At 32.4% G+C, this 20238-nt stretch overlaps 1 protein-coding gene and 1 pseudogene across 1 annotated transcript; one reads left to right on the top strand and one right to left on the bottom strand.

The window, feature by feature from the left end:
• Positions 1 to 12086: 12086 nt before the first annotated feature.
• Positions 12087 to 13642, bottom strand: LOC133780324 (uncharacterized; annotated as a pseudogene).
• A 671-nt stretch (positions 13643 to 14313) lies between these two features.
• LOC133778958 (glutathione S-transferase T3-like) lies at positions 14314 to 15457 on the top strand. The gene is made up of 2 exons (XM_062218968.1): positions 14314 to 14604; positions 14689 to 15457. The coding sequence occupies exons 1-2, from the start codon at positions 14314 to 14316 to the stop codon at positions 15400 to 15402; spliced, it is 1005 nt and encodes a 334-aa protein (XP_062074952.1). The 3' UTR covers positions 15403 to 15457.
• The last annotated feature ends 4781 nt before the right edge of the window (positions 15458 to 20238 follow it).

Genomic DNA, 20238 nt, shown 5'->3' with positions numbered 1-20238 from the left:
AGGTCGGTCGGTTTTTGAATCGCACCAATCTGAACTGAAAACCGAAATCTGTATTTTAGAATAGAAAAAAACCGCTCAAACTGACCGATGCTCAGCCCTAATACAAAACAATACAATAGACAAAGTAATTGATTAAAGAAATGATACAACTCAATTGCACAAATTACAAGTAAATCAAAAGATATAGAATAAAAACACAAATCCAAAATAATAATATTACAAGTAAAATAAGAATAAAAGAATGAAAAGAACACTAATAAGAACACAAACTCTCACATATAACCAAAGTGTAGAGTAGTAGGGATTACCACAACAAGAATTTCATCTATTAGCGGCGGGGGACTCCGCCGCTAATAAGGTCTAAATCCGCCGCTAATACGCTGCACCTAAATATTTGTCGCTAATAATGATTATTAGCTGCGGACTGACACACCCGCCGCTAATAATCATTTATTAGCGGCGGAGCCCGCTGCTAATACCTTCGTCAGAGTTATTATTATTAGCTGCGGGGTCCGCCGCTAATATTGTTTTTATAATATTTTTTAAAATAAATTTAAAATTGTTATACCCAGATTTCGAGCCATAGTAAATATGACCTCGAAAGCTGAGTTCGCATTAAATGGTCTCGTGAGGGTTAGGGTATGCTCTACGATTGTAAATCGAGCCTGCAAGGTATGATATATGATCTCGAATGCGGTGACCTCGAAATGATCTCGATCTCGAAAGGTAGCTCCGAGAACACCTTCATCTTCAGGAACTTCGGAGCAGGGATCTTGAGCTCGGTGTACTATCTCGAAAGCAATGTTAGCTCGGGAGATGTCAGTGGCTCGCGCAATGACGTGAAACCTGAGATGTTGAAGCCTTGGAGATACGCTATGACCACCCTGAATATCTACAAATATTGTAAACATGAGATGTAACCCTCATTTATTGATGTAAATCCCCAAGAATCATGGGATATTATTTAGTCAGTTATGCGTTTCCTGGTCTTCAGGGACGTTTCCTTTTTTATCTGATTAAAGGCATTTAAAGCCATTTATTTTATTCACAAAAGAGTAACTACCCAAAATATGTGGGATAGTATTCTGTATCCTTCTCTATAAATAGAGAAGCCATATACCATTGTAATGGACCGAAATTCTGATCCTTAAGAGAAAACTCTGGAGAATTCATGCTAAAGAATTGTTCAGAGATAATCTTGAGATTAATAACAGAGACTCGTGGACTAGGCAGATTTAACTGCTGATCCACGTAAAAAACCGTGTGTTTGATTCGTTTATTTCTTTTGGCCATTATCTTTAATTGTTTACGTGCTATCTTCTTTTATCTGTTGACGAAAAACGGCGTCAACAAAAATAAATTAATATTTATTAAATTTAATTATTTTTAAAAATAATTTATAATATAATTTAACAAAAATAAATATTTAATTAATTTAAACATAACTAACATTAAAATTAATATAAATAGTTTTAATATTTATCAACCTAGTAAATATCGCTATTGTCATTAAAAATAAATAAAGTATTAATTCAGTCCAAATATATAAACTAGTAACTAAATAAAATCATTAAGATTGATATTGAAATTGTCCTCATCTTCAACATTTTGGTTTGGCTGTGAGGACGACGGCTGTGGCGGTGGCGGTGGCTGTGACGGTGAGGGTGACGGCTGTGGCTGTGGCGGTGAAGGAATATAAGGTGGGTGTGATGATCGTCCGAGCGTGAGGTCCCCAAACTGATCTCGAGGCTGTGGCTGCGACCCGCCTCCTGGAAAATCGGTAAAGCTAAAATATAGTGGAGGAGACTGGGAAGAGGGTCCAAAAGTGTATTGGTTTTGATACTGAGGAGGTTGTTGCGACGACACATGTGGCAGATACATTGGGTGAGGCTGGTACAGCTGCTGTGGCGGATACTATGAAGGAGGCTTGCTGCTGTGAAGGAGGCTGATACTGCTACTGTGAAGGAGGCTGGTGCTGCTGTTGTGGCGGTGTATGAAGGTCAGGATTGGCAGTGTTACTCTGAGAAGACGAACCACCTTCGGATTGTGGTGGCAAATACCTCTGCATAAAACTGTCAAACATTGGGTCATACAGTTTACTGGGATGCACAGGTACTGCAGTCTCAAACGTCTCACGAATTGCCTTCATCATCATAGCCATAACTTTCATATCTTCATTAGGCGTAGCAGCAGTATTTGCTTGGGACTGACTTTGATCTGTAATGCTAGAGGATCTCTTCTTTGCCTTCCCTTTCGCCCTATAACCCACTCCTCTTTGGTAGTCAAATCTCTCCCTGAGTACTCTACTTAGTATCTCGTATTGATCGACCGGGGACGAATTAACGCCAGATACATTTAGAGATGCCTCACTCTGCTGTTGACTTTGCCTCTCAAGCTGTGTCCTCTAAACCTCTGCCGCCATTTTTTCCTGTATAAAGATAACATTATAAACAAAAATTAGAAACATTAGAAACAAGAAAACAATACTATTCACTTACATAATCTTGCTGAGCTGCCTCATTGACAAAAGATTTTGTCAATTTTCTCATATGAGCATCCCTCCAAGTATCAACAACATGCGCATCCGAGTTCTCCTATACAAATGTAAACAAAATGTTTCAGAATGTGTTATTTTATAAAATTAAATTAACATCTTCACTTACATATTGGTGACGCTTAGCTGCCAACGACTTTGTGCCTTGTGTTGTTACATACTTCATTTGTCTTCTTTTTGCTTGATTTTTAGCGGAACGAGCCAAAAATCTTTCACTCAAAAACATTTCACAAATAAGCTGCCAAGCCTCCTTAGTGCAATGGTCAGGTGGCTTAGAGAGGACATTCTCCAAATCTTCAGGTTCATCATAATGATTTTTGAAGTGTTTATGTCTATAGTTCTTTCTCTCGCGATATCTTTCCCCCATCTCCTTGTTGACAGTTGCCAGAACTGACTCACGTTGTGGATGACCGTCTATATTATAGTAATACTGCATTAAGAAAAAAAAATATTAGATAACTTTGTAAATAATGGAATTAAATAATGAAAAGTACAAGATTTATAATTTTTTTACCCTCATACGATCAAGCACTTGATCCTTAAACTGTTGAGGTACATCAGCAAAATCCAAATAATGCCCCGGACACAAAATAGAAACTAGAGTGCCCAACATGCGAATAAAAGCTTGATCCTCCTGCCCAACCACTTTGTTGGTCACAGGATCAAGCTCTAGATCCAATGGCTTCCCAGCTTTTTTCCTTTGTTCTTCAAGAACATTATTGCTAGCAGGGCCACGACCTTTTCTTCTCGTCGGCGGGGCTTTAAAATTTATTAAAAATAATCAGTATTAGTATTGATGTTATATTTATCTAACAATATAATTTCTAAAAATAATTTTGATATGCAATATTTAACCTGAATCGCAAGATGATGGTACCCTAGAAGGATCTGGCGGGTCTTGACCCCCACCATCTCCGCCGTGATAAGTAGCTATATCAGCTGACATTATACTTCAGTTGAAAATTTATTAGTTAGTAATTAGCATTAAAATAGAAGTATATCACATTGAATTCATAATAATAATAATTACAAAAAAAAACTTTATTATATTTAAATATATAGTTCTGTTACACAAATAGAAAAAACTAAACAGAGTAATCACTATCATTTCCATCAGTAATCGGAGACACATTTTCATCTTCACAAAACTCAAATATCTTATATTATAATTACAAAAAAAAACTTCATTATATTTAAATACATAGTTCTGTTACACAAATAGAAAAAATTAAACAGAGTAATCACTATCATTTCCATCAGTAATCGGAGACACATTTTCATCTTCACAAAGCTCAACAACCGAATATCTGCAACGTCCTCATGTTCTGACATATAAGCTTCGTCGTCACCATCTTCATCAGCTCCAACATATGCAGCAGGTTGATCAGATTGCATAATCAACTCTCCGAGGTCCACAATCAACACAAAATTTGATGAACTTGTTTCATGTACAACATCAATAACATCATTAACCTCATCAGAATTGTCCCTAATGTCCCAAATCTGTCGATGATTCACATCTTCTACAACTTTCCAATCACGACCTCTAAGTAAATCATCGAGATAGAAAACTTGCTTAGCTTGAGTAGCAAGTATGTACGGCTCATCTTTGTACCATTCACCATTGCCGTTTATATCGGTGATATTATTTTCAATGACTGTTTTCTTCATTCTCGGATTTGTATTAAACCATTTGCACCGAAATAATGCCACTGAATATGCACCGGTGAAAGAAAGTATCACGACTTCTTCAAGCGTGCCATAATAATTAAAACCTTCTGTTCCGGCAACAGACACTCCATTATTCTGTGTGGTGCGCTTTTTGTCTCGATCGTGTGCAATAAATCGAACACCATTGACTATACAACCTTGGTAAAAGGTTGACAAATGATCTGACCCAAATACTAAAGCTAATAGTTCATCACCATTTTCCAAAGACCCAAGCTTGTGCAAGTCATATATCTAAATACATAGAATGATATTAGATTCACAAAATATATCATTAATAAAATCACTGTTCAAAGTTCAAAGTTCAAAGCTACCTTTTTATGAAACCACGAACGAAAATTTTTCCTATGCAAACGATCATGATCACCATCTGTGTCTTTTTGTTTAATCTCTTGTAGGTGTTCGCTGTTAATTAGAATAGTGTTACGATTCTTGATAACAAAAAAATGATAATAACTACACATGTTCTAATTTATAAGAGAATAAACTTACTCTAAATAAGGCTCAATTTCAGGAGAATTCTCAAGTATGAACCACTCAGCTATTTCACGAGTATTATGATCGAGAGTCTTCAAAGTTCCCTTTGTGAGTGGACGACATTGAGATTGGAAAATTGTAATATTTCGTGGGATATAAGTTGCATCTTCATTTCGATCAAGACGGTTAAATCTTGTTTCAATGTCTTTGAAATACATTGAACAAAAGGTCAAAGCCTCATCTGCAACATAGCCTTCGGCGATCGACCCTTCAGGGCGAGCTTTATTTCCCACATAATTCTTTAATTTTTCATGTACCTTTCAAAAGGATACATCCACCTCATAAATACCGGACCACCCAATATTGCTTCTTCTGGCAAATGTAATACCAAATGAATCATTATGTCAAAAAAAGCTGGAGGAAAAATCAACTCCATCTTGCACAATATCTGAATAAGATCATTTTGTGCTTCCTCCATATCATTAACATTTAAAGTCCTCGAACATATTTGCCTGAAGAAATTGCACAATTCTGCAATAGTGGTCGATATAGATTTTGGAAGAAACTTGTGAACACCGAAAGAAAGTAATCGTTGCATTATCACATGACAATCGTGTGACTTCAACCCAAGAATATTTGTATCATTCTCGGACACTTTCTTCTTCAAATTTGAACAAAAGCCATCTGGAAATCTAACTCCTTTTATAAACTTACAAAATTGTTGCCTCTGCGCCGGAGTTAACACATAAGGAGTGTACGGCTTCATCAGCTTCCCATTCTCATCTTCATAAATCCACAATGATTCTCTCACACCCATCTTTTTCAAATCATGTCTGGCATTAGTGGTGTCCTTAGATTTATCATTTTCTAAGATGGTGCCAAGGAGACTATCACACACATTCTTCTCAACATGCATGACATCTATATTGTGTTTTAATTTGTTTGTACACCAATACTCAAGCTCGTAAAAAATACTTTTTTTTCTCCAATTACCTTCATCTACTCCTCTTTTACGTTTCACACCCCCAAACTGGACATGTTTTCCTGGAACTTGCGCTGCAAGAGCATTAACTTGTTCTAGTATATCCTCACAAGTAAACCGTCTCGGAGGACGTCTTCTCTCAACTTCTCCATCGAACTCTTTGTCTCTTCTCATTCGATGAGTACTTGGCAAGAATATTCTGTGACCAACGTAAGATGTCTTACCGATCACTCGTATGGAAGTTGTGTCCTCATTACACGTAGGACAAGCTTTGTATCCCTGACCACTCCATCCAGACAAACTACTGCGAGCTGGAAAATCGTTCACTGTCCACAAAAGGGCTGCCCGCATCTTGAACATCCTGTTGGTCGTACTATCTCTTGTATCAACTCCGTTAACCCACAGATCCTTCAACTCATCCACCAATGGTCTCAGAAATACATCCATGTCCTTACCGGGTGATTTTGGCCCAGGAATAAGGAGGGTCAACATGAAATAATTGTCTTTCATGCACAACCAAGGTAACAGATTATAGTTTGCCAACACCATAGGCCACATGCTGTATGCAAGGTTCATGTGGCCAAATGGATTAAATCCATCAGCAGCTAAGCCTAGACGAACATTTCTGGGATCTCTTGAAAAATCAGGATGCTTGGCATCAAAGTCCTTCCACGCAGAGCCGTCCACCGGATGTCGCATCACCCCTTCATCTTTTGATTTCCCGGCGTGATGCCATATCATGTGTTTTGCTATAATCCTTGAACTGTATAATCTTTTCAACCGAGGGGTCAGCGGAAAGTAACGCATCACCTTGTGTGGCACTTTTTTTCCTTTCGTCATTTCAGAAGTAATCCATCTACTACTTCCGCATACTGGACATGTCTCTTTAGATGCATGCTCATTGTAAAATAAGCAGCAATCATACTGACACACATGAATGGACTCGTATCCCAACCCTAATTTTTTCAATCTCTTTTTCGCCTCGTAGTACGATCCGGGGATTTTGTTTTCCTTAGGAAATGCAAGCTTTAACAACTTTAGCAATTCATCAAATATGTTGTTAGGCATCTTCCCTCTAACTTTTAGATGCAATAACTTTGCTAAAAAGTTCAGGGATGAAATCCAATCACATCCAGGATACAACTCCGCTTCAATCTCCTCAAATAACTCGTCATAATACTGACTTCCACCGGGATCCCTTTCTACTTCCTCAGTTGTCGGTAAAAGGAAGTCTTCCACAACGTGAATCATCTCATCGTCTTCATTCTCATCAACCACCTCATCAGCAACAATTTCTTCCACCTCACCATGAAAAATCCACTTATCATAAGCTTGATGAAAACCCCTATCGAATATGTGTGCCCGAACTACATCTAAAGATTCAAATCTATTATTATTGCATCTCACACACGGGCACCTAATTCTTCCATCAGAATCTTTATGTTCCGACTCCATCCTCAAAAAAGCTTGTAGACCATTCCAATATTCTTGACAACCACGATTTCTCAATGTTGTCCAAGTCTTGTCAATCGCCATCTAAAGTGTTATAAGAGTGTGAGTTTTAGTAATGTGAATAGAAATGGATAACAAAGAAGATTTGTTATCATTTTTGAAATCTTATGCAATATTATAATATCTTATGCTATTTTATGATGTTTTTATTAGATAATGTTATTTATAAATTATTAAAAATTGATCAAAAAATAAATTATTATTTATTCTTAATTTTTAAAACTTTTATTAAATATAATTATCAATTTCTATATTCATGTAATTTATATTAAATAATGTTATTCAATAAACAAATTAAATTAAATTATTTAATTAGATAATATTATATCAAACTTTTATTATTTAATTAATTAAATTATTAAAAATTAATCAAAAAATAAATTATTATTTATATAATTATTTATTCTTAATTTTTAAAACTTTTATTAAATATAATTATCAATTTCTATATTCATGTAATTTATATTAAATAATGTTATTCAATAAACAAATTAAATTAAATTATTTAATTAGATAATATTATATCAAACTTTTATTATTTAATTAATTAAATTATTAAAAATTAATCAAAAAATAAATTATTATTTATATAATTATTTATTCTTAATTTTTAAAACTTGTATTAAATATAATTTTTTAATTAGACAATATTATATCAAACTTTTATTATTTAATTAATCAAATTAATAAAAAACAATTAAAAATAAATTATTATTTATTCATAATTTTTTAAAATTTTATTATAATTATCAATTAATTTATTAATTTTTCCTCGAGAAACTTAATATATTTATCCATTAATATATTTATTAATTTTTCCATTTAATTATTTTTTATAAAATAATATATATATATATATTTATATATATATATAAACATTAGTGAAATAACTATTGTTCATTGAAAACAATTCATCAAATGGTTTCCTATATTCTCATTTTTTTTAAACAAAAAATAAACAACAGTATCAAAATGTCTCAAGTCTGTGTAATACATATTGAATATGATTTCTTAGAAATTGTATTACTTACAATTCTCATAACACAAAGAAAAAAAAATTGATAAGATCCAACCAATACATAATTGATAAAAGTTCAATTTTAGAATCTAAAAATTACAAATTATAAACATTGAAATTTTGTAATAAAAAATAATAATAAAATTCCTTTGCAACACCCAACTACTAACTGAGAAATAAAAACGAAAAAGAGAGGAAAATGGACAAACAAATCAATTTGACGATACATACATATTATTAACATATATCCTTCATTTCTAGAATGTACTTTATATATATATTATCCTATGTTAGAGAACACTATAATTAGAGTCAATGTATTTGAAAAATCTGTCAAGAAACGTCCTACCTCGAAAAACTTGAAGTTTGGCTCCAAAGTGAAATAGATGCCCTCTTGAGTCAATGAAGAACGAATAACAAGATAAAACCTCTATGCCACAGATGACACTAATTTTAACAAGGGCATTATAGAAATAGGAACTATGTAGCAACTGAAAATGAAATTAACTTACGACGAAGGCGGCGACTGTGGGTGTTTCTCGCCGTGGGTGATGCTTCCACTAGTTTCTCGGCGGCGACTGTGGGTGTTTCTCGGTGGTTTCGTCTGGTTAGAGAGAGCAGACAGAGAAGAGAGAATGTGAGAGGCGAGGAAGAAGGGATGCGATGAAATTTTAAACTGCTCAAGAGCATTAGCGGCGGGGCTCGCCGCTATTATTAGTCCCCGTGGCTAATATTATTATTAGCGGCGGGTAGTCCGCTGCTAATAACAGTAATTACCCTCCGCTAATATTATAAGCGGCGGTAAGTCCGTGGCTAATAATAGTAATTACTCGTCGCTAATAATAGTAGCGGCGGGTAGTCCGCGGCTAATAATAGTAATTACCCGCCGCTAATAATAATTAAAAAATTCCCGGGCTTTTTTTATTACGTCTATTGGCGGCGGACTATACGCCGCTAATAATCGTATGTCCACCGCTAATAGTCTCTCTAATGGCGGCGGACTGAGCCCCGCCGCTAATGACCACACCGCAAATGCCTATAATTGTTGTAGTGTACCAACTTGAACAAGGTTCAAGACTTTTATCCAAAAACTTATTTCCCCCTATTCTCTAAGCACTAAGGGATCTCAAGTTTGGAAATAACTATCTGGAATTATAAAACATTTTGGTGTATTTTCTAGCCAAGTGCTTTGTGGATATAAAATTATGTGTTTTACAAGTAAGCATTAGACTCACATATATAGATGTTTTAGACACCCTTTGAATTTCAAATTCCACTAACCCCTATGATTGTTACCAATGTTTAATTGGATGTTAATGAAATTAAAATGAAGATTTGAGAGTTATTTGAGATATTAAAACCGTTCAATTGGGAGAAATTTGAAAATTGGAATTGGCTGCCAGCACCCTAAGCCGTAGCCTGGGACATGCCTAGCTGCGACCATTGGCTTTTGACTCCCAGGTCGCGGCTTGGGAAGCTTGTGGCCGCAGCCACCAGGCTGTTTCAGCCTCCAAATTTCAGTTTTTCCGAAAACATCACAATCTCTTCCCACATGATTTTGTAACCTCCATACACGTAATGAGAGTTAAAAACATGTCTTCAACAACCATATCACATAATGAGTCTATAAAATTCAAACAAAAATGTGTAACTCTCATTCTACACATTATTGGGTAATATTTGGGAGCTACAAATTTGTAACTCCAAAATATGTTACATTTGGACACACACATGTGTCCAATTTTGTAGCTCTCAATAATATATTATAAGGTGTGACAAATCACATTCATCACATTATTTAATCTAACATTATATTATATGAAATAATCTTTATATAATGTGTAGATTGGGAGTTACACATTATAAGTGGTAATAATATTCTCCTACTTAGATTAAATAATCACTTTTTGTAACACTTATTTAATCAATCAAATATTGTATTAAAATATAGTAGAAAATACTCAAAAGGAAAAATTATATATAGATATTGTTTAAACCATTATTGAAGAAAATATATTAACTTATGTAGAATCGAAATCTATCTTTCGGTTTTTCCACATATTTATTCTCTTATTCATTGCCCGGAATTTGATAAATCAGTATTCATGTTGTATTTAAATAAATATGTGAGAGAGTGAATATAATTATAAGTAAATAACTTATTTATCAAATTTGGAGTGGTAGGACTGAACAAATACATATAATTTAAAGATAATTTATATATGTATGCATATTGGTGTACTTGGTCATTTAATAATTTTGAATAAATATATGCGGACAAAAAAATCTAATAAAGATAGAAGATTGATATTGAAATTTTATTTGTAGAAAATTATAGATTTTAGTTTGACAGGACTCATATTGTGGGACTTGCAATATTTTGAGAGGTTTATTATAATCTTTATATAAAATTTTAGTTTTCCTGATATTTATATAAATTTAATATTAAAAAATATAATATCAATGGAAACACTACATTATAAAATTTTAACAGGACTTACCCACTTGTCATTCCAAAATTTTCCATAATAATTGAGGTTTTTTTTTATCGATTGATATTTTTTTAATGCATATTTTGTCGATATATTTTTAATAGGTAAGATATTTTGTCAATTTGATCAATTGATTTTTGTAAACTGATTGTGATTGGTGGATAATCTTACTATAAAATTACTAGATCATTAAACGTATGAACAACCTTTATATAATGGCAAGTCACACTTTTATTAATTAAACCCTCAAGTAAATTCATTTTATATTAAATTGTTAAATGTTAATTACATATGAATTTTTAAAAACAGTTATATTTGTATCCTTATTTTGATAAATACACCCAATTTTCTTTAAAAAGTTCAATTACATGCTTATTTATGTAAAATTACTAAAATGTATTTTTTTTTAATCTTAGTTATTTCTAAGTACACCCCCTTTGTTCTATATACTTTCTTTTTTTTTTTTACTAAACAGAGATTTAAACTTATTCTCACCTTTAAAATAAACTCAACTTATGAATGGAGAAGCCGCCCTAACACAATCATTCACTCACCGACGTGTACCAAATTTTTTTCTCATTCAAAGGTCATATAAAAAGTTTCTCTACCATTGGTACCTTCACGACTTGATTAAACAAACACTTGAGTTCAAAGTTTTGATTTTATTTGAATTTGGATTTTCCTCGTTGCTTATTTAGCAATTTAGTTAGCAACTATAGCCGAAGGATAGTTATACGTTTAAACATTTTGCTCATGTTTTTATTAAATTTTTTTGACACAAGAACCGAAATTGTAATTCTCTCCTCTATACCTATTTATTTGCTTTGAAGCTTTTATTCATTTGGGTGCGTTTGAATCAACTTGTGTAGAATATGAACCCTTTGCCTTTTTGGGTCCTTTAATTCTCTGGAAAGATTATTAAAATAGCAATCTTTGAATTCTTCCTTTATGCCCTTTCTCTTTTAAATGATTGAAAAAAAAGATTTGATTTCTGTTGAAATTTTTTTGGTCCTTGACTCTTCTTAGAGCATCTCCAACCTTGACACCTTATTTGGTGTCACACCAACATCAAATTTGGTGTCAAAAACTATTTTCACTCCAATCACAACACTAAAAACTACAAAAAAAAAAAAATTCTTTATTATTATATTATTTTTTTAAATAAATTGAATATTATTTTTATTATTATATTAATTTATCAAAATCATCACAATTATTATATCTATTTAATATTTTAAATAAAACTACTCATTAATTACATGACAATAATACTATATAAATAATTAAAACTCGATAAATTAAAAAATCATATTGCATGTAGTAACATAAAGATTGCATCACTAGAGAAAAAATATTACATTCATAGAAAAAAAAAATATTACAATACATTAGATTAAATTAAACCTAAAAGACACACTTGAAAATATATATTTTAATTTTGTGAGTTACCATATTCGTCCCACAAGTGCTCAATTAATGCATTTCGAAGCTCAATGTGAGCTTCCTTATCCTTGATTTTTCTATGTCTAGTAAGAAATTCTTGAAATCGAGCATTATCATCTTCTACCATCTGAACTTCTGGACTTGGCACTTCGACTCGCTCTTCAATTGATGCATTAATATCACGTTCATCTTCAATTATCATATTATGCATAATAATACATGAAGTCATTATATCATGTAATACTTTTTTATTCCAAAGACGTGCCGGTCCAGCAATAATTGCAAATCTAGACTGCAGTACTCCAAATGCACGTTCCACATCTTTTCTACATGCTTCTTGTTTCATTGCAAATAATTTCTTTTTTGGATGACGTGGATCATGAATACTTTGAACAAGAGTAGACCATTTTGGATATATACCATCAGCTAAATAATAACCCATATTATACTCTTTTCCTTTAATAACATAATTAGCAGGTGGAGCAATACCTTCAGCAAGATTAGCAAAAAGATGGGATGCCTCCAGCACATTAATGTCATTATTAGATACCGGTAAACCAAAATATGCATGCCATATCCAGAGATCATAGTCAGCTACAGCTTCAAGAATAATAGTTGGGGACCCACTACGACCGGCATATTGTCCTCCCTAAGCAGTTGGGCAATTTTTCCATTTCCAATGCATACAATCTAAAATTCCCAACATTCCTGGAAAACCTCGACGTTCACCAATGTGGAGTAGTCTTGCAACATCATTAGCGTTAGGTGATCGGAGATAGCGGGCTCCAAACACCTCGACAACAGCACGACAAAATCGCTTCAAGCTTTCTATAGTTGTAGATTCTCCTATTTTGATGTATTCATCGGTAGCATCTGCTGGTACACCATACGCCAACATTCGAAATACAGTTGTTACTTTTTGCAAACCTGATAACCCGAGTTTACCCATTCCATCCCTTCACTGGATGAAGTAATTGTCATGTCTTTGTATAGCATCCAAAATATGAAGGAATAAAGGACGACCCATTCGAAATCTTCGGCGAAACATCAAATCGGTAAATCGAGGATTCTTTGCAAAATAGTCGTTGAAGAGATTGCGATCAGTACTTTCCCGGTCACGGTTGATAACTATATGACCAGGAATCGAGCCTCGACGTGAGCCTTTGTTTTTTTGGTGTTGAGCAACGCAAAAATTATTGTTAGCAGTAATTTGACCTACTACTTGCATTTCTATATCATCATAATAGTCATCATCTGAAGAAGATGATGATAAATAAGATGAACTACCAGGATAAGAATTCATATTTTATCAAAGTTAAACTGTATATATATTTTTCGGTGTACCCTATATCATGTGTGATATTCATGTTTTATAGTGTAAATCTCCTTATCTTCTGAATCCAAAATCAGAAGATAAGAAATCTCACGGATTAATCTTGGCCGCTGAAATAATTTGACCACAATCTCAACCGCTGCATTGTGTTGTCAAATCACATCTTATCTTCTGAGTCCAAAATCAGAAGATAAGAAATCTCACAGATTAATCTTGGCCGCTGAAATAATTTGACCACAATCACAACCACTGCATTGTGTTGTCAAATCACATCTTATCTTCTGAGTCCAAAATCAGAAGATAAGAAATCTCACGGATTAATCTTGGCCGCTGAAATAATTTGACCACAATCTCAACCACTGCATTGTGTTGTCAAATCACATCTTATCTTCTGAGTCCAAAATCAGAAGATAAGAAATCTCACGGATTAATCTTGGCCGCTGAAATAATTTGACCACAATCACAACCGCTGCATTGTGTTGTCAAATCACATCTTATCTTCTGAGTCCAAAATCAGAAGATAAGAAATCTCACGGATTAATCTTGGCCGCTGAAATAATTTGACCACAATCTCAACCGCTGCATTGTGTTGTCAAATCACATCTTATCTTCTGAATCCAAAATCAGAAGATAAGAAATTAAATCTTATGTAGCTTTTTCATCCCTATATAATCCCACACTACTCATTCAAACGGATTACCTCTTCCACACTACTCATCCAAACTGATCACATCTCTTCAACATATTTTCAAAACAACTACATTTTCTTCCAAAATGTCTTCCAGTCGCACTGCTTCATACCCACTTGAAGAAGATATGCACTTGTGCCATGTATATATTGACATTTCTCAAGATCCAATCATAGGAAGAAACCAATCAGGTAACAGTTTTTGGGCAAGAGTTGAATCAGAGTACCACAAGAATGAGAAATTTAGTAATCAACCTCGACCAAGAAGATCTTTGCAAATTCGAATGACTACCATTATTGGTGCAATTGCAAAATTAAGGGGATGCATCAACCAAATCCAAAATAAAAATCCAAGTGGTGCTTCACAAGAAGATATTGTAAGTGTTTGTTATAATTTACTTATTGTTACTAAATTGTTTTTAAATTTTATTGACTCTATTATTTTATTTATGTTTTAATAGTTAAATCAAGCGAAGATGTTATTAGCCCAAGAAAAAAAATATAGCAGAGGCTTCAAATTTGATCATGTGTGGCCCATCCTCAAACACATTCAGAAATTTACAAGTGATGACAACATCAATGGACCAAGTAGATTCCAACAAGATGGTCCTAATTTTACTTCGTCAAAATCGTCATCTCACAATTTTGATTCTCCGACGTCAGCATCCACCGGTATGAGTTCATTTGATCTTAATATAAATAATGAGGAAATCATTACTAATTCAACTGAAAGACCTATTGGTGTGAAAAAAGCAAAGGCAAAACAATTAGGTGATGATCAATTTAACAAACTAATGGTACAAAGTAAAAAACTTGTTCAAGTTATTGAAAAGAGTAACACAGATAGAAATGAACGTCATAGAAGAAAGACTGAAGATAAAATTTTATTCACGGATTTGGATTCTATATCTGATCCAGAGTTTCGCCAGTACATTCAAAGCGAAAGAAGAAGAATTTACAGAGAAAGAGCACGAACATCCGAAGTTGGAGAACAAGGAGAAGGATCTCAATATCAGGGATCACAATATCGAGCATTTCAATATCAAGGACAAAGTGCTCAAGATGAAGGGCAACGATCTCAAGATCAAGGTGAAAGATCTGAAAATAACTCACAAGATTATAGTCCATATTCTGACTATCTTGGCGGAACAGGGAATAATTTTCCACATTATTGAATTGTTGTCTTTGTATCTCACAAGGTTCATTACTATGTTATTGCTTTCCGTTTGATTTTGGCGTGTTTAATTTTAATTTTCCAATGTATGTTTAAGTTTGTAACGTTTTTATTGTGTAATATTGATTATGATTTAAGTTTATAATGTTTTATTGTATAATTTTGAGTATGTTTCGTATACATTACTATGATTAATATTAAAAAAAAAATTGTAGTGTGATTGTGAATGTTGAGAATGTGTACTATTAATTATAATGATAATGTGATATTTAATGTGTTCAATTTTAAATTTTTTAATGTGTTTTTAAATTTGTAATGTTTCTATTGTGTAATATTAAAAAAATACAAATATTTATTAATGTTTTATTTAAATTATAATTAAAAATAATAATTTGTGGTGTATACAATTTAATTTCTACCTAATAAACTAAATTCGAAATTATATATAATAATATAAATATATATAAATAATAATATAAATATATATAATAATAATTAAATATAATAAAATAATGAAAAAAAAAAGAAGTATGCCGTGTGCTACAGTACACGGCATATATGCTGTGTACTGTAGCCAAGACAACAAATTTGATATATGTATGTTGCTTCATTGGAGAGCCTCCTGCTGCATATATGCCATTTTAGTGACACATTGGAGAAGCCCTTAGTTTGGTGATACAATATAAATTTTGATTGAGGTTTTTTTTTTTTTTTAAAAAATTTTTTTTTTATAAATTTTTCTGGAAAATAGAGATCAGAAGGAATTCTATTGGTTTTGTATTCGAGTTTGTCATTGGCCTTGGTTTTGCTGAGTTCTTACTGTAGAGGAGGTGGTCGCAGTCTCAAATGTGGAGTAGGCGGAATCAGAGTTGAAAGAGAAGAGGGGGAGAGGCCAACGGTTTTTGTTCTTTTAAAGTTGGGGTGTACAACTTTTCAAATAAGACCCATATTCGGAAATAGAGTGGGTATTTTTCTCTTTTTTTTTTTATTATAAAGAATAGTACTTTAATAATTAAAAGGGGAATTTCTTGTTATATGCACAATAACTTAGTGAAAATTTTTAATATGCCACCATAATTTACTATCCCAAATATATGATAATTTTAATTTTTAGACAAAAATACCCCTAACATCAAAATTGCATCGAAAAAGCATCGTTTGGGATAATAATCAAGTTTTCATGATTGCATTGAAATAGTATCGATGTACCATCGATTTGGCATCGAAACACCATCGACATCGATGTAGTATTGATTTTGCATCGAAAAAACATCGTTTGGGATAATAATCAAGTTTTCATGATTGCATCGAAATAGCATCGATGTACCATCGATTTGGCATTGAAACACCATCGGCATCGATGTACCATCGATTTTGCATCGAAATTGCATCGAAAAAACATCGTTTGGGATAATAATCAAGTTTTCATGATTGCATCGAAATAGCATCGATGTACCATCGATTTGGCATCGAAACACCATCGGGATCGATGTACCATCGATTTTGCATCGAAAAAACATCAGCATCGATGTACCATCGATTTTGCATCGAAACATCATCGATGTACCATCGATTTGGCATCGAAACACCATCGGCATCGATGTACCATCGATTTTGCATCGAAACATCATCGATGTACCATCGATTTTTCATCGAAACACCATCGATGTACCATCAATTTTACATTGAAATACCATCGATTTTGCATCGAAAAAAATCTCGTTTTGGCAAAAAAAAAACTTTTTATGATTGCATCGAAATAACATCAAAACACCATCGATTTTGCATCGAAAAATCGATGGTACATTGATGATGTTTCGATGGAATCATGAAAACTTAATTTTTATCCAAAACGATATTTTTTTGATGCAAAATTGATGGTGTTTCGATGCAAAATCGATGGTACATCGATAATGTTTCGATGCAAAATCGATGGTGTTTCGATGCAAAATCGATGATACATCGATGGTACATCGATGCCGATGGTGTTTCAATGCAAAATCGATGGTACATCGATGATGTTTCGATGCAAAATCGATGGTATATCGATGCTATTTCGATGCAATCATGAAAACTTGATTATTATCCCAAACGATGTTTTTTCGATGCAATTTCGATGTTAGGGGTATTTTTGTCTAAAAAATTGAAATTGTCATATATTTGAGATAGTAAATTATGGTAGCATATTAAAAAAATTTACTAAGTTATTATGCATATAATATGAAATTTCCCAATTAAAATGGGTGCTCTCCCCCCAAAACATAACATTATTCATTTTACCTCTAATTTTTACATTACATTATTATTTTCTTTTATATCATTATAATATTATATTTTTAATATACTTTATTCATTTCAAATATTTCTCTAACTATTTATCTCTATATATTTTCCAACTATATATTTTTATTCTAATTATCAATATTGTAATATTGTAATGTATATCATATTTTATATTAAGTATATGTAATATTATGCTAAAGCAAAAATAAAATATAATAATATTATAAAATATAAATAAAATTCTTGTACTAAGTATATAAATATATATAATATATAAAATGAGAAAGATTGAAAGAGAGAAAAGATTATATATGTAAAGAAAGAAAGAGAGAAAATAAGTAAATTAATATAATATGTTTTCATAGTGAATAGTGAATAGTGTATTATAAATCTAGTTAAGCACGGTAGAAAAATGTAAAAAAATTTATAAAATAAAACATTTGCTGTAGTGCTCTTTTAGGATTCCTTAGCTATAATTTAGCCATATAATCATTTTACATAAGCTGTTGTGAGTGCTCTTAATATAGGGGTGTATTTATACATTTTTGGGGTGTGAATATAATACCCCATTTCTAATGTCATGTTCAGCAAGACAGTAATTCTACACTAAAATATAATATTAAGATATAATTATTATTTAAAATTAACAGTATTTAGTAATTACACAATGTAGTTACACCAAATTCTCATGGAGCCATAAGAATTGGATAATGTAATTAGAGCACTTCATCAATTACTTCTAATTAGATAGTTAATGTGTAGTAGTTACTTGGTTAAATAAACATGTTAAATATAGTAAATACCTCGAATTATACTCAATTACAATTACCTGGTGGCTTTCCAAATGCATTCTAAAAGAAAAAAAGAAAAAAATAATTACTATTTAAAAGTCTGGTACTTCTATTAGGACCCACTTTTTTTTCCCTCTCCTTGGAGTAGTCACAACAACTACTTTAAAATACCGAAATCTTCAATTTTTTTTTTAGAGAATTAGTCTAAATTCCAACAACTTCTGTATAATAGCTTACATTTTTACATTAGCTAGAGTATACTCTAAACTTAGTGATGCTCTAAAGCTCCTTTAAACAATTTTTTATATTTTTTATTCCTTTTCCTTTCATTATCTCTCCAATTATTTTTTTTTCTTTAATTTCTTTTTTTTTTCTATTACTTTAATCAATAAAAATATTTAAAGATACAATATTTAAGTGATATAAAGAAAATATAGAAAAGCTAATGTATGGTATAATGTAAAAGTTTGAGATAAAATAAAAAAGTAAAATTTTTGTAATGTATTGTGAAAGATAAAATAGAAAAGTTGTTGGGATTGCTCAGACCCCTTTTTAATTGCACATCTAATAATTTCTTTTTTCACACTTCTTACTAATTTTCATTTGGTACAAATTACCCTTTTATAAATGTTGACCATCGATTTGGTTAACGACATGGAGTCACAAAAACGATAAGAATTAGAGAACTGAATTTAAGAATGTAAACGACACCAGGATTTTATAGTGGTTCGGTCCCAGAGATTGGTAATAACCTACGTCCACTTAGTGTTTTTATTAATGTAGAAGAACTCAAAAACCTGCGATCAACGAACAAGGGTTCACCGAGTTTCACAAGTTCTGAAGATAGATACAAATACTATATATAAAATCACTATTTCTCTTTGAATACAAATCATTGCGCGTGTCTCAAACTAATCTTATGAGTCCTATTTATAGGCTCATGAATCTACATATGGGCCTATGAGCAGTCCTTAACTTGCGTTACAAACATAATAAAATAATAATATAAATAACATTGATTACATTTGAATTAACAAATATCCCTGAAATATCGAACTCATAACTGTTTTTGAGCATTTGTTTCGGTGTAACGAGCAGCTCTGGTCGTATGCTTCTGTTCACCTTCTTTTCCTGTTGCTGAGCATATTCCTTGCGTCTATTGGGCAGCTTAATTTCTTCTGATATTCTGGTCGTAGGTCGATCAGTCTTTCATTAACAACTAGTCACGTGCTGTTCATGCACCTCTTTAATATGCCACATCATCATGGAAATATTTTGGGAAACATTTGTCCCCAAGTTTATTTTAATGCGAACAACATTTAATAAACTTACTCGATCAACAATCTCCTGACTTGTCCCATCCATCTTTGCTTATTTTCTAGAAAAGGTAAGTAATTATTACCTTTACAATTCTCTAGAACTAATTTGAAGCTTATTGCTATTTTCCATGTGAAAACCCTTAATTTTCATCATTACGTGTCAGATACCCCTGACCGGTATAAATACCCCCCTTCTTCCTTCCTTTCACTTTCACATGATCATTCTCTCTCCTCAAGAACACTCAGAAAAACTCTCCAACAACTTCAAGCATTTTAGTGCGATCCGAGGCATCTTCAAGCAATTTTTTCAACAACTTCACTTCCAGTAAGTTTTTGAACCCCTCCTACTGATTTTGTAGCAATTTTTCTGTATCTTTGGCCGTGATTTGTCTGTTTTTGTAACTGGTTTTACATGTTCTTAATGTGTTCTTGAGGGTAATCGGT

This window comes from Humulus lupulus, chromosome 5 (assembly GCF_963169125.1).
Source record: "Humulus lupulus chromosome 5, drHumLupu1.1, whole genome shotgun sequence".
NCBI lineage: Eukaryota > Viridiplantae > Streptophyta > Magnoliopsida > Rosales > Cannabaceae > Humulus > Humulus lupulus.
The sequence above is the reverse complement of the archived record's forward strand: the minus strand, read 5'-3'. Positions and strand labels throughout refer to the sequence as shown.